Below are 26,491 nucleotides of genomic sequence, written 5' to 3'. Positions count from 1 at the left end.
ACATTTTCACGATTTTTCAAAAATCTTGTGAGCTTGTAGGTCTGCTATTTTCCAATATCTAAAGTATGACATAATGCTTGAAACACCAAAAGGGGTTCCCGTCCAAAATGGGATAATCATATTTCAACTGGAAACGGCGTGTTTCCTCCGCATGTCACATAATGTGTTACACCCTCCTGGTGAACCTCCGGATAGGTTTATTTCTATACCAACCCAACCTCCTACGACGTGACCGACTGTGGGGGATATACAGTATATGCCAGGGGGCCATGTGATAATATTATAGTTCATTCTTCAAGGGGAATTAGTGCAACAACTTTGTCGGGGGGAGAATATATATAAAAGAAAACATGATGCGTGATGTGGTCTTGCACGTGTTTTTGCGCTAAAAAGTGATATACGGAGGTGTATGTGTGTGTGTGTGTCTGTGTGTGTGTGTGTCTGTAATGTGTGGGGGAAGCTCCTGTGCAGACTGCACAGTTGGATACACATGAGAGCAAAAGTACAACTCCCACAGGGTAAATCCTTTCCTTTCACACTCTGGGCAACCCTGCAGTGTCTCTCTCTCGCTGTCTCTCTCTCTCTCCCCCGCTCTCATTCGCCCTCACACACACGCACAAACACACACACACGCACGCACACACACACACGCGCTCGCGCGCACGCTACCATCCCTGTCCGTATAGCCTGACAGCTCAGTCTCACTCGTTATCTCACAGTTAGAACAGCCACGCTCGTTCACAGATGAATCCCTATGCTAAACACGCAGAACGGAACACAGTGTGCCTTATCTGAGATGGACATGCACGTCACGTGTATGCGGACACGTGCATTTATATAAACATCGCAATAGAGCAGGGGTATCTCTTCTCAACCTCTTTGGCAGGCTGGGGACCCCCGGAAACCTTTTTTGTTTTTCATTAATTTTGTATTTGTTTTGTCTGTGGACTTCCTTTTCTTGTTTTTCATTTGCTCTTGGTAGTCATGGCTGCCAGTTCCCACCTGATGTTGTGTGGGAGTTCAGACTGCTCCAGATCGTACTGAATAACTTGCATAATGTCCCGAGGCTATATAGGACTCAAGTCTAAGACTTACAGTTCACCAAGAGCATCGTCTGCTCCAAAGAGGATGACACGATCTCCCACCAAGCAACAGCACAGAATATTAGTTATGGCTGAATGTGTGAGGCCTTTCCCTTTGGGGCTCAACCTTCTTCCAGGAGAAAGTTTCCGCAGGTCATTGACGTTTCCAGGTCCATGTTTCTGGCCGAATATGTACAGCTCTCCATTGTGGGTGTCAAGGCTATACATGATCCCCGCGTGCTTCTGGAGGCTGCGTATAGAAGGCGTGTTCAGCCAGGGATGTGTTACTGTGACCGTGTATTTCCTCAAAATACAAACATGGCGGGCAGGGTGACACCATGAAGCGAGTGGGAGTTCCTACGGTGTCAATTACAGACCAGAACATTGTGCCAGGTGTCCAACTTGGCATTAGTTCCATTCTGTCCATGCTGCGTCCTATCCATGAATATGCATGACCTCGCCTATGACACACAGGCTGAGTGGTATACATCCCAGAGTGGTTTTTGGACCATATGTGTGGGTGTCGACATCAAACAGCATGAAGCAACATTGCGGTAATCCCACCTTCTAAATGTCATGCAAAGGTTTTGACCAATCGGCAAAGGCCGATGAGTTGCGTCAGGCCAATCTCCTATAATATTATGGCAAATTGATCGGCAGCATGAGGGTCTCATATAGTACTATAGGGGCAGGTTGGGAGAATCCAGACCGTGTGTTCGGCTACACGGAGAACGTCTATGTGTGTCGTCTCTCTCTCTCTCTCTCTCTCTCTCTCTCCAGAACACCTGTGTGCCTAAACCCCACCCTACCTTATCCCATTTTGGGGCGGGAACCCCTTTTGGCGTTAGCATCATGTCATGCTTTAGCTATTGGCGCTACAAGCTTGTAGGTCTGCTATTTTTGAAAAATAAAAAAAAAACCCGCCTGACATAGAAACATAGCTTTTTCAGAAAACTGTCAGGATGTGGAAGACATTTTCTGGTCAGACGTCACAACAACACACACACACACACACACACACACACACACACACACACACACAGTTGAGCTATGCGTGTCAAGAGTGATGACAGTAGCTGACCACATAGTCGAGCACGAGGAGGTTTAGTCTCCCCCTTTTATCCACCTCTTTCTTTTGTGGCTTTGACACTCACGCACGCATGCACGCACGCATGCACGCATGCACGCACGCACGCACGCCACGCACGCACGCACGCACGCACGCACGCACGCACGCACGCTCAGTCATCACAAGATGACAACCTGGCATCTGGACACCACTCCAGGCACGCTTGCACATACACATACATACTATGTACATGTATATATTGTATTATACATTCACACACACACACATGCACGCACACACACACAAACACGCACGCCCACGTGAGAGGTATGGTTATGCAAGGGTGCGCATTATCAGTCATCCACAGGCGGTGACATCACCACAACGGTCCATCTGCGTTTGAAGCCGCGGGAGACTTTATGGTGCTGAGAACACGCCAGCTATACGACAGTGAAGTATACGGTCAAGGTCAAGTACAACAGAGGGTATATACGTACGCGCATGCATGAAGTGAGCGGCAAATCCACTTTAACCCATTTAGGCCTGACGTCGAAAATTTAAATATATATATATATTTTAAATTTGGAATTTCCGCGCTCATAGCGCGGCACTCGGTGCCGCGCTATGAGCTTGTAGGTCTAGAGAGGGAAGAACGGCCTAGAAAGAGACAGACAGACCGACAACCGGAGATAACATGGACAGAAACGCAGTGCACGCACGCAGGGAGGTGAGTGAGTGTCAGTCAGTCAGTCAGGCAACCAGTCAGGCTGGATGACTGGTTAGTCAACCAGTCATCCAGTCAACCAGTCAGGCAACCAGTCAACCAGTCATACAGTCAACCAGTCAGGCAACCAGTCAACCAGTCAGCCAGTTGACAGCCTATATTGGAGATGCTCTGTCCCACTGAGCATCAGTCTCCAGCTGACAACAGCCTCTCTCTACAGCTGGCCCTCTGCACTAAATCACCAGTGTCTGTGCGGAGTGGACACCCGAGTGCCTGCAGCGGAATTAACAACCAGCTCTCCCCTCAATCAGTCCCCCCCCCCTAACACCTCCACAAAGCTTCACAAACTTAAGTTCCCTTCAAGACGAGGCCAAAACCTTGTTAGGGGCGGCGCTGTAAAACAAGGGTGTCAAGGAGACCTGTCTCGCTGCTTGAGAGCTCCCATTGATGCTGTAACTTATGGTCCGGCTGTGCGACGGTGTCGCGCGCTGGAAGAGGCGACTTATATAGCTCACAGCATGTGTGGTGAACGCGACGCTTTGTGAGCTTGTAGGTCGGCTATATGGATCAGGCTGTGACACTGTCATGTGCACAAAGCTTAATTGTGACCGTGAGGTAAGATTTGGTGAATAATGCATGGTTGGTTAATTAGGCAATATTACACGAGATGGGGTGGTTTAACGTCATTAATGCACGCTTGCGACTGCCTTTCGCAGTTCCAAAACGGCAGCACAGAAGTGCATTAATGACGTTAAAGCACCACCTCCAGTGTAATATTGCAATTATACAACAGTTAACCTTAAAACAAAGATAATCGCAAAAATCATAATTGTAGCCACCACGGCCACAAATGTCCCAAGAAACTCGCTAGCCTATAGCGACCCAGTCGGCTGCGCTCTGGGAGAACATAGCAGCTGATTTGTTTGTTTTGATTATAGGTGTTCCATCATGCTCGTTTGAAGCATGCACGGCTAGAAGGCTGTTTCAACCAATCAGATTGCTTTTCCTCGAAACGACCCGTTGTACAATTACGGATTGAGTTGATGTTAGTGATGTGCATTAGCCTGTTGCTGAATGTCATACTCAAACTGTTGTATTTTCAGAATCTATACCTCAGCTCACATGTATTTGTATGTATAATTTATGCCTCCTCCTGTCCTTGGGCAAGCCACTGAACCCCACATGGCCTCCAATGAGTCGGCCGGTGGTACTGTAGCTCGCCACCGTCGGTGTGTGAAATGTGGGAAGTGAGGACGCTGGCGTCGACTGTTCGCCGCTTCACCTCCCAACGTATGAATGAACGAACCACTGTAAAGCGCTTTGAGCACTTGGAAAAGCGCTATGAAAATGCAATTCATTATCATTATATATTGTTCCACGCAACGTTTTTTAACTGCTACTCCTGCTTGTACCTGATAATACACACAACAACCAGTGAGCACACCACTTCTGTCTAGTTACCCAATGCAATACCCACTGCTATTTTCTGGACGCGACAGCATTCTTCTGAGTCACCGCAGGATCCATACAGTACAGGCTTGACTTCCACACTGTTTTTTTTTTGTTTTTGTTTTTTTGCGGCTTACGCCTTTTATTGATTTTTGAAGGGACTGTAGGCTGACAGGAAACGGGAGAGAGATGGGGGGATGACATGCAGTAAAGGCCGTGTCGGGTCCGGGAGTCGAACCCGCGGCACACTGCGACTGGATTACCAGTCCGGTGCCCAGACCGTTACGCTACGGCCTGGGCCGACTTCCACACTGTTAATGCAGAGCTACTGGATACTGTACAGGCCTGCACCATGCTTTCCAAATAAACTTGTTTACAGTATAGCATATTACAGTGTTTCTGACTTTCTTCAGGCACCGCCTTGCACCACAATCCCAACTTAAAGTCCCGACAATAGCAGCAGGGGGACAATTCTATGAAACTATATAATGGGTCCTTAGCTCCTGTTCTAATTTGCAAGTTACTTTTGCATAGCACAGCATCTTCATTTTTTATATCTGGATTTCGTCCTGCATGGGCATTCCATAACGTTACAGAAAAGAATAGGGTTTTATTTATGACATTGCTTTGAGCAAGCGCTCCTGATCGTAATTCGTTTTCATGGTCCTTGTGAACGAGAGGGGAAATGTCATTATGACGACAGTACAGTAACGTTGTTTATGGACTTCAGCGCGCAACACATTTCATATGACCAGGCAGGACGTGTAAAATACAACCTTCTGAAAAAGGACGTCGAACAATAACAACAACAACATATACTGTGGACCAATGTCAAATATTGTGCATCTCACCTGACAAGAGAGAGAGAGTGCCATCTACTGCTTATCTCAACCAAACATAACAGTAACAGTAGTGCAATAGTGCATGGAAACGCATATACAATTAACCTGTCTGAACATGTGGTTACCATGTGCGATGCTTTTGCATGGAAACCCAACTAACAAGGACAGGAGGTTTGAGGGAAGCACCACTTGTGGCCTCTGCTATATTATACTAGATTAATATATATTTTTTTCCTATTTTCTTTTAACCCACGATCTTTGTAACCCATTTTTTTCCACCTAGTGTCAATTATCACATGTAATCCCGGACGCTACCTGGGGAGAGCAACGGACCGACCTCATACTTCCTTCAATGCATGAGGAGTTCAAGACGCCGTTTACCTGACAGGGGGGGGGGGGGGGGGGGAGTTCCCCCGGTTGGACGTATAGCGTGTGGAAGGAACACGTTCTAAAGGACATGCACGTGACATCATCATCATCATACCAGGAAGTTATGCGGGAACACTTACTAATACTAAGTGGCAAAACAAACCTACTTTCTGGCCTTGACAGCCCACACATCTAAACATAAAAGTCCTATTTGATTGCATTAAACTCACTTTGAAGTGCAGCAGTCTATACAGTAAATGTTGAAATACTGTATATTCACCTCCTGGTCATGCCTGCAGGCTTCTTCTGCCTGTCTAAAAACATGCCAGGGATATAATACTGTACAAATAGCACATCCTCTACCCTGGAAATAACGAGGTAAAGGTACAGTACACAGCTCCTTACAGACCCGGCGCCATGTACACATCGATAAGAGCTTAGATGCCGGGATGACCTGAGATCAGATTCTAAAAACGTCTTCTACATCCTGACAGTTTTCTGAAAAAAGCTGTGTTTCTATGTCAGTGGTTCTTCGATTTTTCAAAAATAGCAGACCTACAAGCTCATAGCGCGCCACTCAGTGGCGCACTATGAGCTTTGTAGATCTGCTATTTTTCAATAGCTAAGGCGTAGCATTTAGCTATAGTCTTCGGCAATCTGACAGAAATGTGTTGTGCTACAGTATATTGAAGCCTATACAGCTTCACTGATCGTGTCTTCGCGCGCGCACACACGCACGTGCACGCGCACACCCACGCGCACACCATCATCAGAATGTGGTTTCTCTGTCCTATAGTCATGGCACGAGGCTTGAAGAAGGAGGCAATAGTGGCTAAATCACTTTAAGCCCAATACTAGATTGTTTTAAGCATCATGTTATGCTTTAGCTATTGAAAAATAGCAGATCTACAAGCTCATAGCGTGCCCCGCTACGAGCTTGTAGGTCTGCTATTTTTGAAAGATCGTGAAAATGTGGCGCAAATCCATTATTCTTTCAGAGCGAACGTTTCCAGCTCATATCTTTGCTTCTGGCGGGTCCCTGGAACAACATGTTTGTTGTTCTTCTGGCGGGTCCCTGGAACAACATGTTTGTTGTTCTTCTGGCGGGTCCCTGGAACAACATGTTTGTTGTTCTTCTGGCGGGTCCCTGGAACAACATGATTGTTGGTGGTCGGAGGCCAAATACATATATTTCTGGGGGTCCTTGACATGAAATAGTTTGAGAACCACTGACACATAGAAACATAGGTTTTTTCAGACAACTGTCAGGATTCAGGAGACTATTATTTTGTCGCGTCGAACGTAGCTCTAAATGGGTTAACTTGTACGACAGATCGACAAGCTCACGCCTATTATTACTTAATTATTATATATATCCAAAGATCCGACGCCATGTTGAAAGCGGTTCAAGCCCCGTTTCAAATAAGAGTGAAAATAGTCGATCTACAAAGTCGTAGATCGGCCATGAATTGTTGCCGTTTCTGAACATTTCTGACAATTTCGGAATTTGTACTCGAGTATTACTTGAGTATACGGTATATTCCAGAGAAGCGAGGTTCGGAGTGTTGTGTCACGTGCCGACATAGCAGATCTACAAGCTCATAGCGCGCCACCGAGTGGCGCGCTATGAGCTTGTTAGTCTGCTATGTAAAGAGTAACAACAATCTCCTGTTCTCCCCAGAACTTAAAAGCGGTTATTTTCTGAAAAAGCGTTCCTTACAAAAAGGCACTATATACTATATACTACTATATATACTACTATATACTAGCACCGAGCCCTGTTCCAGGAACAGAAACTACAAATTGACGTTTTCACCAGGGTACGTCCCGATCGGTATATTAAACCAGAATTATGCTTTTGTGGTGCCCGGGGGGGGGGGGTCAACGCAGCAGCAAATGTCAGCTCTGCAAGCTCACAGCGTGTCGCAGTGCTGTGCAACACGTCGTGAGCTTGTGGATCAGATATTTCAGGGTGCACAAAACCCTGTATACGCAAATTAATACTGTAAGCATAACACCTCAGACAGAACAGCATGGTGAAAGAGATGAGAGGGAGAGAGGGAGACAGAGAGAGAGGGGGAGAGAGAGAGAGAGGGATAGAGAGAGAGGGGGAGAGAGGGAGAGAGAGAGAGAGAGAGAGGGAAAGGTAAAGTGCCGCCCTGAGAGAGATCCGGAGGTCTCATTATAATGAAGTGGGTCGGCAGTGAAACCAGAGTGAGGAATTACGTCTTATAGCTCAACCTGCGGGCTGGGCTTAGTATTCTCACAAAGCTGTGTACTATAGTGATGCACTCACGCACGCACGCACGCACGCACGCCCCCCCCCCCCCCCATTAGAACAAAAAACAACAAAATGCAACACTCTGGGCCAAATGGCATCTATTTGCTCTTAATGAGCATGCATTAATCTTCAGAGGGTGGATGGATGGATGGATGGATGGATGGATGGATGGATGGTCACATGAAGAAGATGGGGTGCTGCGGGTTGGTGTGTGTGCAGATGCAGTGGGAACAGCAGGCCATTAGCTCAGTTGAGATGTGATGATCCAGCACGGTGCTAAGCACACACACAGTCACACACACACAGTCACACACACACACACAGTCACACACACACACACAGTCACACACACACACACACACAAAGGGCCTGCACTGCTGCTCACCGCAGCAGCTGGTGAGGCACACGTAAAGATACCGGATGTATACACATACACAAAACAGGCATAATACGCAGGGGGACACGTGCACAGAAGAGCACTCTGTCACTCACACACGAGTGGACACAATCGGGACCTGCGTGCACACTCACAAACGCGGGGACGAAACGCACGCACACACACACACACACACACACACACACACACACACACACACACACACCGTGAAACGCTTATAGAGTTAAAGAGAAATGGCCATTGATGGTGGGATGGATCATATGGAGGAGAGAAAGAAGGAAGAAAAACTGTGAGGGCGCACACACACACACACACACACACACACACACACACACACACATCACACAGCAGTCCTGAGAGAAGAAGGAGACCGAAACGGGTTGCTGAAGGAAGGAGGGGTCTCTGGGGGGGGGGGGGGGGGGGTGGAGCGAGAGGGGTCTTCAAAGTCGCATTAGACCGCATTGAGCCGGAGACGGTGTTTAATTTAACACATTAAGACCCGACACCAGATTCTATAAAATGACTCCCTAATCCTGACTATTTTCAACAACAAAATAAAGTATGTTTCTATATCAGTATATCAGTACTTTTTCAAGGACCCCCCAAAAAAAATCTGTATTGGCCCCCCATCTGAAAATATGTTGTTCCAGGGAGCTCCCAGGAGCAAAGATATGACTTATAAACGTTTGCTGTGAAAAAAATATATATATATATACAAAGATGTGCACACGTCACGAAAATAGTAGATCTACAAAGCTCGTATAGCGCGGCACTCGGTGCCGCGCTATACGAGCTTTGTAGATCTGCTATCTGCTTCAGAACAGCTAAAGTTTACCATTATGGTTAAAGAAGTGGTTAACAGCTGAAAGGTGACACGTCCTCAGGTCTAAACGGGTTAACCCATTCTGACCCGAGATCAGATTAAAAAAAATGTCTTTTTGAAAATGACAGTTTTCTGAAAAAGCCATGTTTCTGTGTCAGTGGTTCTTCGGTTAAAAGAAAAAAATAGCAGACCTACAAGCTACCGAGTGGCACGCTACGAGCTTGTAGATCTGCTATTTTTTAAATAGCTATATAAAGCATAACGTAATGCTAACACAAAAAGGGTCCCCGCCTAAAACGGGTTAAAATCCAATCACACGCAGCCTCGTCGTCTGCTCCTGGGATTTGGGGACCGGCTCTCTAATTGTGGCGATTGAGCTGTGTGGCCGAGCGCCACGCAGCATAAACGCACATATACCACAATACAAACAACCTCAACCGAGGCATTTCTCATAGGGCACTCACTCGGTTCATTAGATTTCTTTTTTCTCCGTTCTTCATTTCGGAGGCGTTTATTTTTGTCCCCCCCCCCCCCCCCCCTGGCACTAAATTAGCTTCGTTAGCGTTCCTTCCTTTGCCCCCGCTGAAATCAATTAGCCCACCCCCCCCCCCCCCCCCCCCGACAATTGGGAGAAAAATTGCTCCTCGTTGAAAATTTGCCGTGCATATACACATCTCTGCTAATTTGTCCCATTACACAAGTTAATGTCGTTTTGGTCAGGGTTGCTTTGTGAGTCTCAAAACGTCTGAACACACTATGTTACAATTCTCAATTTGTAACTCTGTGTAGTAGGCCGGGGGGCGGGGGTGTATGAATGTGGGTCCGTTTGGTTACATTTTGTAACCAACACTGATAATGAACACTGATAATGAACACTGATAATGAACACTGATAATGAACACTGATAATTTCACGGTGTGGGAAGAGGAGCCGTGTCACACCATTCATGAGTTTCAAATGTAGGACCGACACAGGTGTGTTGATTTTGTCTGGACATTTCTGTCTGAACTGGCGTGGGAACCGATGGATTTGTTTGCGACCCGTTTGGTGTCATTTTTGACAGCAAATTTTGATTTTAGTTTCAGTCTTTTGAATGGCTTTCATTTAGTTTTAGTCACCTGGAATGTTTTAGTTAGGTCTAGTTTTAGTCCACTAAATCTACAGTTGATATACTAAAATGTATTTTGGTCGCTGAAAATAGCTGATCTACAAGCTACACTCGCTGAAAATAGTGTATACACTCGCTGAAAATAGCTGACCTATGACGCGTTGTGAGCTTGGAGATCAGCTATTTTCGTCTGGAAAAAGGTATAGTCGACGAACAATCAAACATTTTTCGTCTTATGGTTTTAGTCGACCAAAACCAACACTGGTCCCCAACATGGCAGCAGGTGTAGGACTACATTTGAAACTCATGGATCAATGTCTCCCGTCACTCCTTCCCCATGTCGTCCTGTGCCTTTTGGAGTCCCATCTTCTGTTCTCTCTCGCTGCTTCCACCATCCCTCCCCCCCATGGGGCCAACGCTCTTTCCTTCAGCCATCTTATAGCCCTCTCTTTTGGGACCATGCAGCCCAGGTGGTTTTCGCCTTGATTGCGTCTAAACCAACCCAAGCATTTAACTTGCCCAAACCTATATAACCCTTAACCTATAACCTCACAAACACAATGTTATTATTTTAAAGCGAACATTTTTAACTCAAATCTTTGCTTCAAGGAAGGGGGGGGGGGGGGGGGGGGTGGGGGGGTGTGTGTCTGATATAACCAGTCCATGTCATTTCTGTCTGGCTTCAAAAGCAGTTTTAGCTGCAATACCGCCATGCTCTTATGTGGTGAACCAGCCACGCATGTCAGGAGCGACAGTATTGTCGAACTTGTTGGACTAATGCCTGTCGGACTGTTAGTATGTCCAACAAACGTATGCACCCCAGCAAAGGGGTATAGTTTTGCAATCAGTGTAAGGTTCACTGCCGTGAGAACGCGCCTAAGGGAGCCAGTCTGGGGAAACAGACACTGATGTAAACGTTCAAAGGATTCTTTTCCATTTCAACGAAGTTCACATCGGACCTTTTTCACTGTCCTTCTTTGAAGAAAGGACCCCCGAACTGAGCTGCACGTTGTGCATTTCATTTGCGTTCGCTCTTGCTTCCTTCTCTCCTGAACTATAGCAGACCTCCCCTGTTGAACTATAGCAGACCTCCCCTGTTGAACTATAGCAGACCTCCCCTGTTGAACTATAGCAGACCTCCCCTGTTGGAACTATAGCAGACCTCCCCTGTTGGAACTATAGCAGACCTCACTAATTATTTTCCAAAATGAGTTAATAGCACAGGCAGACTCATCACATACTAGAGCATGTCTGAAATAAGTGTCAGAGCTGAAATCGACATGTAAATATGACATAGATGCTTAACCATGTAGCATAGGTGTAATGTTAGAGACCACAGAAGTGAAGCCTGTTTTCTGCAAGACATTACTCTATAAGCCATATCTCAAAACTGGGTGTGTCAAACTGAACAACCAATAATATGTCAATGCTTTCACATGACACCAAAACAAATCCAATGGCAGTCCCTCAGTCAAATGTGGTCACAAATGATGCGCAGCTACTAGTTCAGGCAGACTAACTAAAGAGCGCTCCTACCTACCAGGTGTCTATAGTCAGTCTCATGCGCTCTTTACCTGGTCAGAGCGGCCATTTAAACTTCTCTGCCTGCACCTGCTCATTCTTGGCTTCCCTCCTGCTGCGCGGACCGTGCGTCAATGCTGCCTCCCCCCCCCCCCCCCCCCCCTTAATTCATTCCCTGTCATTCTATTTGGCTTATAAATGAACTGAAATGTTAACGTTACAGGGAATTAATAGGGACAGAGCCCCGACGCCAAACCATATATCTATGCTCAATATATATTCTAAATTCATTCAAAGAGTTGTGCGGACTGAAATGCTTTTTGGTGGTCATGGTGGTCACGTCACAGAAGACTGAAAAGTATTATGCATGGAGGGCCGGTGGTGGGTGCACACCCGGGAATAGAAACAGGAGAGGAGAGGAGAGAGAGAGGAGAGAGAGAGGAGAGGAGAGGAGAGGAGAGAGGAGGAGAGGAGAGGAGAGGAGAGGAGAGGAGAGGATAGCAGCTCTACTGTGAGAGACGAGACAGGCGACGTACGGCCTCGGGAGACGGCCGAGGAGAGCAACCGGAGACAAACGCCTGTGATCTTTTAACAAGACCTCAGAGACACGGAACCAAGCGTACAGGAGGTGTGAGAGGGCCCAGTGGGGGGGACATGGGATACGTGTGTGTGTGTGTGTGAGAGAGAGAGAGAGAGAGATGAGAGAGAGAGAGAGAGAGAGATGTTTCCGTTTGTTAATGTATTGTCATTGTTACTGTATCGCTTGTTGTTCATTATTGTTGGGATGATTGTTGGTGACTCTATGTGTGCCCAATGTTGACATTTGCTTTATTGTAATGTATGCTTTGGCAATGTAAAACATAGGCCTATTTATCATGCCAATGAAGCCTTTTGAAATTGAAATTGAATTGAGAGAGAAAGAGAGAGAGAGAGCTAGAGAGAGAGAGAGAGAGAGAGAGAGAGAGAGAGAGAGAGAGAGAGAGAGAGAGAGAGAGAGAGAGACTATAACAATACTACCGGTGGTACTAACAAACAAGCATTTTACTAAGTAAAAGTATAAATTCTGAAAATACTCTGTTACAAGTAAAAAGTCAGAATTCTAAATGTACTTGAGTAAGTAAATATTGGCAACAAAATGTACATGTACATTTTGATGCCAATATTGGGCGGGAACCCCTTTTGGTGTTATAAATTAGATGTTATAATTTAGCTATTGAAAAATAGCAGATCTACAAGCTCATAGCGCGCCACCGAGTGGCGCGCTACAAGCTTGTAGGTCTGCTATTTTTTTTAAATCGTAAAAAACGTTACGCAAATCTTTGAATATATATTCTTTCAAGGTGAATGTTTTTAACTCAGGTCTAAATGGATATTCATGTTCATTCATATACTTTTACTTTATAAGGAATATCTGCAGAGAGAGAGAGAGAGAGAGGAGAGAGAGAGAGAGAGAGAGAGAGAGAGAGAGAGAGAGAGAGAGACTACGGGAGACAGGGGAGAGAGTCGGGGAGTGACATGCAGCAACTCTGCCGCCGGGCTCGGGCTATACTGTACAGTATGTGGGAAGTGCATGATTGAGCGTAGGGTCGAGCAAGGAGTAGGGCTTACTATGTGCTTGTAGGATATGATCCTCTCTCTCTCTCTCTCTGCTCTCTCTCTCTGTAAATAAAACCCACGCTGAACCTATAAGAGGTTTGCACACACACACAAACACACAGTCACACACACACACACACACACACACACCACACACACACACACACACACACAGTCACACACACAACACACACAACACACACACACACACCCTCACACACAGTCACACACAGTCACACACACACACACACACACAGTCACACACACACACACACACACACACACACACACAGTCACACACACACACACACACACACCCTCCCTTCTTGTGTTTCTTGAGTATCTCGCTATCTTAAAGCAGAAGGACGGATTACGTTCTTTCCGGTGTTATTGGCTCTCTAGTGCAAAACAAACTGACGCAAAGCCTCTCTTATTGAGCGTTCCTACCACGTATACATTAATGGTTAAATATCCTCACACAGACGCCTGTTCCACGATCAGAGAGATGTCTGTTACCATTTCATTCCACCCGTACTGATGCTATTCCACAGATCTTTACCATTTATCCCATTGTGGGGCGGGAACCCCTTTGGTGTTAGCATAATGTTATGCTTTATAGCTATGAAAATAGCAGATCTACAAGCTCATAGCGTGCCACCGAGTGGCGCGCTACGAGCTTGTAGGTCTGCTATTTTTGAAAAATCAAAGAACCACTGACGTAGATACGTAGCTTTTTTCAGAAAACTGTCAGGATGTAGAAGACATGTTTTAAAATCTGATCTAAGGTCAGAATGGGTTAAATATCCTCACACGGATGCCTATTCCACGGATCAGAGAGAGGTTTCTTTACCATTTATTCCACCCGTCTCACTCTGTCACTTCCACACGCATTTAGATTCTTACATCCCTCACCCTTGCGCTCGCTCTCTCTCTCTCTCTCTCTCTCTCTCTCTCTCTCACACACACGCACGCGCACGCTGCTTCTGCCACTCTGGATGAAACATCTCTTACTCACAGCACCAGAGCGCTTTAATTACTGTGTCATTAAAAAGCTGCCATATGTTTGTGACATATGCCACCGTAGCATGAAATGAAATGTATATAAGGCGAGCATGCAAATGATTCTTCTTCGGCGGCGTGATGTAACGGCCCCCTATATGTTCCAGCTGGCGGTATATACCTATTTTAAAAACTATACGTTTTTCTTCCACCATCCTTTATTCAGCCATGAGGGGAAGTCACATTATTGAGAGTTTCACCATCCTTTATTCAGCCATGAGGGGGAAGTCACATTATTGAGAGTTTCACCATCCTTTATTCAGCCATGAGGGGAAGTCACATTATTGAGAGTTATAGGTCTTCTGCTTCATGGCTGAATAAAAGGATGGTGAAACTCTCATAATGTGACTTCCCCCTCATGGACTGAATAAAGGATGGTGGAAGAAAAATGCTTCATAACCACTAAAAAGGGGCCTCTATAGAGCGTCGCAGTCCCTCCCCCTTTCAGAACAACGAACGGCCCAGGAAATGATTCTCCATTCATTTTCTCCATAGGCTTTTCAAAAAGTATTTATTTAAAGACGGTTACGCCGCGGACAAAGCCAACTCGGATCGTGACAAATCATGACAACAAACACAATATTTTGTGCCGATCAAATCATTAGAAAGAAGAAAATAAAGGCAGGCGACAACACTATTTGTTTTGTTTTTCTTCTTACTAATTATTTGATCGGCCCAAAACATTGTGTTCATTGTCATGATTTGTCACGATCCAAGTTGTCTTTGTCCGCGGCGTAACAGTCTTTAAATAAATACTTTTTGAAAAGCCTATGGAGAAAATGAGTGGAGAATCATGTCCTGGGCCACTCGTCGTTCTGAAAGGGGGAGGGACTGCGACACACTCATGTTATACGTGTGGTGGGGGGCTCAGAGTGCGTCCACCGGGGAAACTAGGCCTTTTTCCATCACAGAACCGTCTTTGTATTGGCGAGTACAGGGAAATCCTTCTTTGTAGTTTTACAGAAGTCGAGAGGCTGTGCTGCATAGTCATGCGGCAGGAAATGGTAGAGTCCCATAGCCTTAAGGCTTATGGACCAGAGCGACCAGCAGAGTAGATAATAGAGCATTACTGCCGATAGTATGTGTGTGTGTGTGTGTGTGTGTGTGTGTGTGTGTGTGTGTGTGTGTGTGTGTGTGTGTGTGTGTGTGTGTGTGTGTGTGTGTGTGTGTGTGTGCAGTACGTGTGCGTGTGCACGTGCGCGCATGTGCTTCCACACTGTTCATACTCTGGTCACACCCTGCATGACAGGTCAATTAAACTAATACTCAACCCTATATGATGGGCTTTGCATGAAAGTAAGGGTTTTGCCGTCTGTCTGTCTGTCTGCCTGTCTGTCTGTCTGTCTGTCGAGCTTTGCATGAAAGTAAGAGTCTGTCTGTCGGTCTAAGTCGAAAAGTAAGGGTTTTGCAGTCCGTCAGTCCGTTTTCTTGTGAAATAATTTGATTTAGAGACAAACCAACGTTAACCACTCTGACATATAAGCAAAAATATGTTTGTCTGAACGACAGTGACAGCTGTCAAATACATAACAGGCAGGCTGTGTCAGAGCTGACAAGACTCTCTCTCTCTCTCTCTCTCTCTCTGTGTCCCCCATCTGTCTCTCTCTCACACACACACACACACACACACACACACACACACACACACACACACATACCCACCGGCCAGGATGAGGCCATGACAACAGAGCTCGGGGTGGATCGTATACAGGCAGGTCAAACCAACCGCGTGGAGGTTATAAAAGGCCCTGAGGTCAGCCCAAAGGGGCTGCTTAGAAAGAGCCCCGAGGAGTTATTTACACTGCAATCTCCAGAGAGATTAAAATATATATATATATATATATATATATATATATATATATATATGTGTTCCTTCGCGGTGAAGAGGATACGGGAGAGGAGGAGAGGAGCTCGGCTGACCTTTAACCCATTCTGACCTGAGATCAGATTCTAAAAATGTCTTCTACATCCTGACAGTTTTCTGAAAAAGCCATGTTTCTATGTCAGTCGTTCTTCGATAAAAAAAAAAATAGCAGACCTACAAGCTCGTAGCGCGCCACTCGGTGGCGCGCTATGAGCTTGTAGATCTGCTATTTTTCAATAGCTAAAGCATGACATGATGCTAACACCAAAAGAGGTTCCCGCACAAAATGGATTAAACAGGCCAAGCTTTACACGAGCCAACACCCCCCCAGGCACTGTCCCTGCATGGCTGGTGCATGCTGTCGTACATACGCGTGTGCATTATAGAACCATAACAGAACAGCAGTGTAGGATTGAGTCCGTTCTCAAATATGTGTTATAGCAGGGGTTCTCAAAGTTTTCTTGGCTGGGGGGAATGCTTTGGCCATGTCTCGCGACCAGTGTTGGGTATAACGGCGTTTAAACAAACGGCGCTACCTAACGTCGTTATTTTTTTCAGTAACGGGTAATCTAATTAATTACAATTGTCATCGTTACAACGCAGTTACCGTTACTGACAATGAAATGTGCTCCGTTATTATGTTAAGCGTCCCCAAGCTGGCTAGTAGTCCCAACTCTCAAGTGTCTGCAGCCTGTCACGAGCCCCGTAATGAACTGATACGGGTCGCACATTGTTCCGTATTTGAATGTCGGGTCGGAGAATAAATGCAGTATGAATGACGGCGGGATTTATTTGACAACTCTGTCCTGCTTTCTTCACGAGAAGAGAAGAGCGCTCACTGCTGCTAATATGGTAGCAGACCTCAGACCTGTGGCTGTCAGTTCACTTTACGGCATGTGAAGATGAGATGTGAACCTGAGGTCTGGGAAGCTCAGAGCTGCAGCCATTGGCTCATGATACGAGCACACGACCAATGGTACAATGATACCACCCCCCACCACACACACACACACACCCCCTTGGACGATGGGGTCTATTCTGTGTGTGTGTGTATGTGTGTGTGTGTGTGTGTGTGCGTGTGACTGACCACTGACCAGTTGTCTTAAGTTCTGAGCCAATTTGTGTCTTTAATTAGACAGTATTGTCTACCAGTTGTCTTGTCTGAAGTTGTTGGACTTTTGAGGTCCAAAACGTTTGAGAGCCACTGGTGTAGGCAATTACACCTGGTTTACTGTTGAGGTTCAATAAATATTATATTGAAGTGCAATACATATATTGAAGTTGAAGTTTATTTCTCCCTCATGGCAAAAGGTTATTATGTCTTATGTGTAAGTTGTAACTTGTAAGTACCTGTCTATGCTGTTCTACTCTATGCACCTTGTGAAACCTGCTCCCAAAAACAATCCAAATTCTTAGACCTAATACAACTTTTTTTACGCAAATAGTTACTTTTCCTAGTAACTAGTTAATTTTACAATAGAGTAATTCAGTTACTAACTCAGTTACTTTTTTGGAGAAGTAACTAGTAACTATAACTAATTACTTTTTTAAAGTAACGCGCCCAACACTGCTCGCGACCTAGCCTGAGCTAACGTGTTAGGTTTCTGGTCTAGAGGGGCGGGTCGCGGCTGAGATTTGCGCACGCCCTGATTGGATCTCATCGATCTGTCCGTCACCCCCGGCCCCTCCTCTCCCCCCTAGTGCAGCGCTACGTCACATCATTTGGAGCGACGCCCACCCGGAAGGGTTGACTCCAATTTTAGACCAGAGCGGCCAATGCGTTCCTCCAGGCTTTCAATTTTTTGCACCAACAAAAATGAAAGCCTGGTACCGAGGCTACTCGCGACCCTCTCGCCACCCCCCCAATACAAAATGACTGCAAAAGTAACCTTCATATTAGAGAAGATATAATACATAAATGAATACTGAAACCAGATCTATTCATTGAGGAAAGTTTATGCATGTGCTATGTGTACTATGTAAACTCTTCATCTCCATTTTCCAGCCATTCAGTTGCAAAAAAAAAAGAAAAAGAAAAAGGGTTTTTTGGGTTGTTTTTTTTAATAATTTGGGGACCCCCCAAAATAATCTGGGGACCTAGGGGTCGCGACCCACGGGTTGAGAACCCCACGTGTTACAACATGAGCTTTTTGCGCACACACACTCACGCGCACACGCACCCACAAAACACGCACATGATGTGCGCTCACACACACACACACACGTGCAGTGCGCACGCGTTCACACAAAGTTACCTTATGTGGTAGAAAGATGGAGTTGACCGTTGCTAGCAGACGGACGGTGTCCGGGGCATCCTTCTGACCACAGATGATGATCTACAGGGGAGAGAGGGAAGAAGAGGCTTTACAGACTCCTGTTTTCTCCAAAGTATTGAAAACGGCAGCTCCACACAGTCTCACATTGGCTTCTAGATTGGCTATTTAGAAACTATTTTCTATATATATATTTTTTGAAAATGTGCCTTACCCCCATTGAGACCTGGAACGCATCTGTGTCACCTTAGCGCTTAACCCAGTTAGGCCTGACCTCAACATTTTTAATAATTAATATTTATTTCAGAAAACTGGAGGATTTAGAAGATTTTTATCTTCTGAATCCTCCAGTTTTCTGAAATAAATATTTTCACGATTTTTCAAAAATAGAAGACCTACAAGCTCATAGCGCGCCACCGAGTGGCGTGCTATGAGTCTGTAGATCTGCTATTTTTCAATAGCTAAATTATAACACAATGTTTAAAACACCAAAAGGGGTTCCCGCCCCAAATGGGTTAACCGCGTTAAAACATTATTTTAAACTTTAGCAGATCTACAAGATCGGAGTTCTACGGGCTTGTACATCTGCTATTTTTTTTGGAAAGATCATGAAAATGTGACGCAACATCTTTGAATATTATATTCTTCCACAGCAAATGTCGTAGAATCTGATCTCGGGTCTCAATGGCTTAATTAATGAATTCAACGATAAGTACCAGAAACACAGCCAGGGGAAAGTGATACAAAGTGATAACAAAGTGATAACAAAAGAGTGTCGAAGTTGAAAACGGAAATGGGAGGAAGATGGGGAGGGGGAGGGGGGGTCAGTGGCGTATTTGTAGCAGTAACGAGGGAGGCAGGTGTTTCTCCGGCTTCACCACGCACCCCGCCTTGACCCCGAGCTCGTTATGAACCCCCCCCCCCCCCCCCCCCCCCCCCCCCGCAGGTCATACGACGACAGAACAGAACTCTAAACTTTACACCCCCGCTCTCTAATTTAAGCCTTTCTCACTTTCCCCAGCCACATGCCCCCCCCCCCCCCTCCCTCTCCCTCTCTCTCTCCCTCTCTCCCCACGCAGTAAAATCCTCAGTGTTCGTCTAACTCCGAGGGTGCGCGCTCTCCGAGTTCTTAAGTTACAAATGGATACATGAACACCAAGGTTTTTTTTTACTGTGTGTCTGTGTCTCTCGCTGTTCTTTTTTGTGCGTTCGTCCTGCTATATGTGGAAGGAAAAGTTTTAAACTCAAAGCAGCCGTAAACTTTTCGGGCTGTGTACCGTTCTTTGAGCTTGTTCTTATGGGTGTTAATATTTTATGAGTACAACGTGCCACGCGTCGATGCTGGGGTGAAGGGAGTGAGTGAACGTGTGGAGAGGGGGGGCCTGAGGGGGTATAATTATGCCTTATTATGCGTATACATATTGGTTTTTAAGACATTATGTACACGTACTGTAGAGTTCTCAACAGGCCCTGAAGAAGTAAAACCCAAAACCAAAACGAGTCGATCATCAAGCCCCGGTTCAGCAGAGCAGCCAACGGTGCACACTGGGTAGTTCTATTGAATACTGGACAACTCACCCCGGTGCGTGCCCGTTTTTCCTCCCGGAATTTTCACCAGTGAGGGGGATAACTTTGTAATATGCTATTGGCTGTTTGTATTCTTTTTGGAAAAATATTAAAAAGATACTCCTGTGGAAAGGCTATATTATTTTACTTGTATATTGACCCTATAAACAATTTAGTATTATTTAGTATATGTAAGGTTTTGCCCCCTCAAATGGTACCTTATCAGATAATCCCCACATATCCTACAACAACTTCTGTGAACAGACTTCACTGTAGTAGCTTTTCATGAATTATATTTGTACTTAGGCTGTTTGCTGTCATGAAAGTTTATAGTTAGATAAATTCAAAGTCCAGCCGTCTGCCGTCCAGTTTATCCCACCCCTCACTGGGGAGAATTCTGTGAGGAAAACAGAAACGGGGTGAGTTGTCTTGTTACCGTTCTATTTCCATACACATTCACACCAGGAGTCTGAAATTGACCCCCCATGCAGACCGCCCCAGAGCATGATTTATCATACAACAGAGAATTGGCATGGACACCGCCGACATCAGCGTATGAATGTGAGCATGTGAGTGGAGTGGAGTCAGGAACGGAGCGGGTTTTAAAATGGGTGACCGTTCGGGGGGCCGTGCACCGCGTACTATTTGAGCATGCCCGCGGTCGCACGGACAGACACGTGTTTGCAGAGTGTTTCGGACACGCAGCAAACTACTTTAATTTAATTAGATCCCACCTCAAAAAGCGATTCTAAAACGGGTAGTCCCAATACTTGATTCTGATTGACTGGTTACCGCCACGTGACCGGTGTAAATGTCACCGATAACCCACACCTTCATCACTTCATATCATTCGCAGCTGATTCCACATCTCTGTAGCTGTACTGGGGAAGGGGAGCGCTTGATTGCTTTACAAACACATGCCGTGCGGGCGTCTAAGCACCGCCCGGCTCATATGACTGTGAATGTGTGGCTCCAGGCGGCCCCGTAAAGACACCAAGCGCTATCCTCCCGTCACATAGGCTACTTGCCGAGCAAAACAAGGAAGTGATGTGGCTCGCTCTGGTGGCGCAAAGCGTAGCTACTTTTGTGAATTTAATAGTTTTATTAGGTTAATATTGCTATATGTTTGTAACCGTTTTAGAAAAGCAATAAGCCACTCGAGGCTTACCGGGTATTTTACACTGGCTGGGAGGGTAGAAGAACCTCCGCTCCACGTCGGGTCTGCCTACGCCCCCAGCCATTGTAAAATACCCGGTAACCTGAGACCTCTCAGCTGAGGCTTATTGCTTAATTGACCAATGTAAAAAAAACAGAGAGATGTGTTTCGTGTGAGAGTCGCTTAACCAGTGGTCACCTTTATCACCTGAAAACTATGAACAGGCCTTTATTATCCTGGCTTAAGCCAAGGCCTGAGGTGGTGCGTATATAGTGTACCTGTTTGAGTGTGTGGTGGTGGGCCATGAGTCCCCGCACCATGTCGGGCAGCGCGATGGGCACTCTGGTGAGGCGGTCGGAGAAAGCGGCCAGCAGCTGCTGGGCTCTGTGGAGCCACTCCTTCCTCCCCGTGTAGTGGGAGAGGAGCTGCAGGTTGAGCAAAGACACCGAGTTGGCACTGGGCTCCGCTCCGTCTTGATCTGGACGCGCGCACGCATGCACGCACACACACACGCATGCGCACACACACACGCACACACACACACACACGCACACACACACACACGCGCACACACACACACACACACACACACGGTATCATTAGTCTTTGTTAGACGTACACAAGAATCATCTTCTTAAAGGAGCGTTCAGTGATTTGGGTGATTTGGAAAACCCTCCCGGTCTGCCCCGGTAACAAGATGTACACATGCACTCTCTACAGCGTAACTCGAGAACCGTGCTGCATGGCATGCGTGCACATCCTGGGCCCTAATAGGCATGGACATTTTGACTGACATGTCTTTCTTTGCCTGTGAAGTTTCTTTTAAACCATTCTGGGTGGGAACCCCTTTTGGTGTTTTTAGCATTCCGTTATACTTTAGCTATTGAAAAATAGCAGATCTACAAGCTTTTTATCGTGAAAATGTGGTGTAAATCTTTGAATATATATTATTTCAGAACGAACATTTTTAACTCAAATCTTTGCTTCTGGGAGGTTCCCCGGAACAACATATTTTCAGATGGGGGGTCGGCGGCATATTACATAAAGTTTTTCGGGTCCTTGACATGAAATATTGAGAACCACGGATATAGAAACAGAAAATTGTCATGTCATTTTTAGGATTGATTTTAAAATAATTTTACTTGTCTATAAAGCTCTCAATGGTCTCACACCTTCCTACCTACATGACTGCCTGCCTAAATATGTCCCAAACCGCCCCCTAAGGTCGCTGAGGACTGCTGGCCTGCTCGCTTTGCCTAAAAAAATGGCAACTAAAAAATACGGGGAAGCAGCTTTTTGCTTCTACGGGCCGTCGGCATGGAACAAGCTCCCACTGTACCTTCGACAGGCAGCCTCTGTAGACATTTTTAAAGCTCAGCTCAAGACCCACTTCTACAACATTTCTTTTAATTGATCTTTTTTTTTTTTTTTTTTTTTTTTTTTTTGTTATTCATGTCCTCACTGTATTGCATTACTGCTTGTTTTTTGTCGTTGCCTTGCTTTTCTTTTATTCTCCATTGTTCTGTAAAGCACTTTGAGCTGCATTTCATGTCATGAAAGGTGCTATACAAATAAAGTTTTATTATTATTATTATTATTATTATGATTCAGAAGACTTTTTTTTTATTTCGACGTCAGGCCTAAATGAGTTAAAGTTTAAATTGTTCTTGCCCGTATATACCAAAGTGAGTGCATTTTTTATTAAATGCATTAAATCTGCCATTGGAAAAAAGGCATGGCTCCAATATGGATCTCAGACTCCATGTTTGTGTGCACAGCCTGTGAAATCAGCCAATCACCTGCAGGACCACGTCTTAAAAAAAAAATATATAAACGCATGGAAGATTCCACTAAACTAAATCTCAGCGCGTATGGTGATAAAATCTGCTCGACTGCAATGCATTATATTTCATCACTGTCTCTTTGCATTTATTGCCATCTGCTCGGTTCACTGTATAGTCTTGCAGTAGCCAGACATTTAGACGATACGTATCCAACCCCTTTAGAGGACGATTCTATGAATGCCTTCGGTTTTCTGAAACCGAAGGTCAGAAACCGAAGGTCAGTCGTTCTCAAACATTTTCATGTCAAGGACCCCAAAAGTATGTAATTGCCCCCCCCCCCCATCTGAAAACATGAAAACATGTTGTTCACAGGGACCTTCCAGAAGCAAAGATATGAGTTAAACAAAAAAAAAGAATATATATCCAAAGGTTTGCGCCACATTTTCACGATTTTTTAAAAATAGCAGACCTACAATCTCATAGCTTGTATGTCTGCTACTTTAGCTATTTTTCAATAGCTTAAGTATAACATGATGCTTAAAACACCAAAAGGGGTTCCCGCCCAGAATGGGTTAGTGTGGTTTTAGACAAAAAATTAAAAGGACACAAATTAAACTTCATGACAGTGCCAGGCTAATAAACCAGACCGAATCAGCCGTGGGCAAATTCTTTTTTGCCTGCCGGCGGATTACGGTCTGGACAGGCTCAATTGTACGCCCATTTCCTACACCAGAGAACTGGGGCGGCCAATCGGGACACGGTATGCAATATGGGCGGGCTTTGGTACAGTGACTTTCAATGCTTGAGACCTTTGACTGACAGTAGCTCTGACCAATTGCGTCAAAGAGAAAATGTTTGAACCCGCCCCCCGGGAAACAAGATCCATGCACAGCCTCTCCAGACTCAAATACCACACGACAGTGTGATTTGAGTCTGGCTTATTAGCCAGGCTAGTGTCCACCCACAGACTTCTGTTACTTCCCAGGGAAGTTTTTCAAACAATTGCAGACCTACAAGCTCGTAGCGCACCACTCGGTGGCGCGCTATGAGCTTGTAGGTCTGCTATTTTTCATTGGCTAAATTATAACATAATGTTTAAAACACCAAAAGGGGTTCCCGCCCAAAATGGGTTTTAAATCAGAAGCTCACGTGACATTTTCTCTTGGGAAAACCCAGACATACTTTGATTTGCAATTACTTGAATCCTGTATTAGTTGAAAGCAAATACTGCACCTTATGCAACAGGTTACTTTATAGCTCGCCCTTAAAAGAAACGCTGCTAAATTATAAAAAGTTATATACCGGTATTATAGATGCACTTTACACCTTTGTACTCTCCTTGTGTATGTATGTTTTTAATGCTTTGTTTCCTACTGTAAGGTACTGTTTGCTTGTTTTGTTTCATGTCGGAACTGCGGATGAGAATTAGCTTTTTTTTGCTAAATCCGGTGTATTTACGTAATTTATGTAATGTCCATTAATAATATACATCGTCTCGTATAAATGAACACATAAAGTACAGTAAAGCAATGGGGTAAAGTAACCACTCAGGTACAGTACTTGAGTGATCTTAACCAGACTTTTACTTGGAGTATTTCTACAGTGTGATATTGATACTAGTACATTTACTTTTAGATTGATGACATTACAGACGGTGGTTCTAACTTCTAACCCATTTTGGGGCGGGAACCCCTTTTGGTGTTAGCAATATGATATGCTTTAGCTATTGAAAAATAGCAGATCTACAAGCTCATCTACAAGCTTGTAGGTCTGCTATTTTTGAAAAATCGAAGAACGACTGACATGGAAACGTAGCTTTTTCAGAAAACTGTCAGGATGAAGAAGACATTTTTTAGAATCTGATCTCAGGTCAGAATGAACTTCTGAACACCGTCAACAACCAGCTGTTGTCCTTGGAGCGTTTCACTGCTCACCCACAACCCGACGTTCGTTCGTTGCCACTGTGACAAAATGCACTTCACATTTTGGCTATATTTCATGCTCCAACACAAGTCAGCCCACCCGCACCGCCCAATAGCCTTTGTGACAAGACCGTTTGTAACACGCCATGACAGAGGAGCGTGCTGTGCACAGAGGGGGAGCCCGTTTTCTGACAACGCTGAAAAGAGCACACATGACAAGTTACAAGTCACTTACACCCCGCCCCACCCACCCACGCACCCACCCACCGCCCCAAAGTTTAGTCATGCGCTTTTTCATTCTCCACAAGATGCTGGAGTTGGACCCTGCGTGTGCATGTTCAGAGATTCACACCATTTCATGGAGCATGTTTAACCCATTTTGACCTGAAATCAAATTCTAAAAAATGTCTTCTACATCCTGACAGTTTTCTGAAAAAGCTATGTTTCTGTGTCAGTCGTTCTTCGATTTTTCAAAAAAAGCAGACCTACAAGCGCTACTGTGTAGGTCTGCTATTGTGTGTAGAATAGACTGTAGAAAAGAGGTACAGTGCAGGTACAATTCAACAGGTGCACAACAAAATATCAAATGTCTGTGAGCTTGACGTGTTTTTTCTTTTTTTTTGCTACAAAGACAGCTAACATGAAGTCAGTCTTGCGTCGCCACAAGTAAGTAAGTAAGTAAGTAAGTAAAGTTTATTTATAGAGCACCTTTCACAGACAATTACAGTCACAAAGTGCTTTAACAACAATAACATTAAAATAAGTCAATAGTCAATAAAACAAGTCAAGAACTAAATCACTAATAAAGTAATTAGTAATTATCCACAATCCACAGTTCTTATAAGGTGGAGTGGGAGCTCATTCCATAGCCTAGGGGGGCAAAACCTGCAAAGGCTCGATCGCCTTTGGTCATTCGTTTTGTCTGAGGATAACAACCAGCAAAGCCTGTGATGTGGATCTCAGTGACCTTCTGCGGGCACATAACGGTCAGAGAGATAAGGAGGTGCCTCATGGCCATGGAGGGCTCGGTGTGTATAATAACTAGAATCTTAAAAAGTATACGATACGCAGTGGCGTGCACAGACATTTAGAGGGGCAGGTGCTTAAGTGGAAAGGGCACCTTGTGCAGCGCAGTTTGGGGCGGGAACCCATTTTGGTGCTTTATAGCTATTGAAAAATAGCAGATCTACAAGCTCGTAGCGCGCCACCGAGTGGCGCGCTACGAGCTTGTACGTCTGCTATTTATATTTTTATCAAAGAACCACTGACATAGAAACATAGCTTCAGATTGTGGGGGGCCTAAATAATACAGTAGAAGCGTTTTTTATCAAGATTTGATCAATGGCACCATGGTCCACACACAAGAGCAAAATTGCCAAAAGGGCAGGGGGTGCTCTAGCACCCCCTAGTGTCTATCTGTGCACGCCACTGACGATACATATGGCTATGCGAGACTTACTCGAGAGACTCGAGGGGGTGGGACTCTCCCGCGGTCCCAAACGGGCTGTCTGTCTGTCTGTCTGTCTGTCTGTCTGTCTGTCTGTCTCAGCCGAGCGAGACATTATACGTGTGGCGAGACATTGATTAACAGATGACCTCATGACTC

At 45.2% G+C, this 26,491-nt stretch overlaps 1 protein-coding gene across 2 annotated transcripts in view; it reads right to left on the bottom strand.

Moving 5' to 3' along the window:
- The window catches only part of spata20 (spermatogenesis associated 20), a 93,081-nt gene that overhangs the window by 17,371 nt on the left and 49,219 nt on the right, over positions 1-26,491 (bottom strand). For both annotated transcript variants that reach the window (XM_083787286.1, XM_083787287.1), the window contains exons 14-15: positions 21,458-21,657; positions 18,440-18,520 (exon numbers count right to left, since the gene is read on the bottom strand). In XM_083787286.1, coding sequence (XP_083643412.1) covers positions 18,440-18,520; positions 21,458-21,657 — 281 coding nt within the window. The remainder of the gene's footprint in view (positions 1-18,439; positions 18,521-21,457; positions 21,658-26,491) is intronic.

Source organism: Protomyctophum parallelum (genome assembly GCF_964188405.1).
Source record: "Protomyctophum parallelum genome assembly, chromosome: 17".
Taxonomy (NCBI): Eukaryota; Metazoa; Chordata; class Actinopteri; order Myctophiformes; family Myctophidae; genus Protomyctophum; species Protomyctophum parallelum.
The sequence above is the reverse complement of the archived record's forward strand: the minus strand, read 5'-3'. Positions and strand labels throughout refer to the sequence as shown.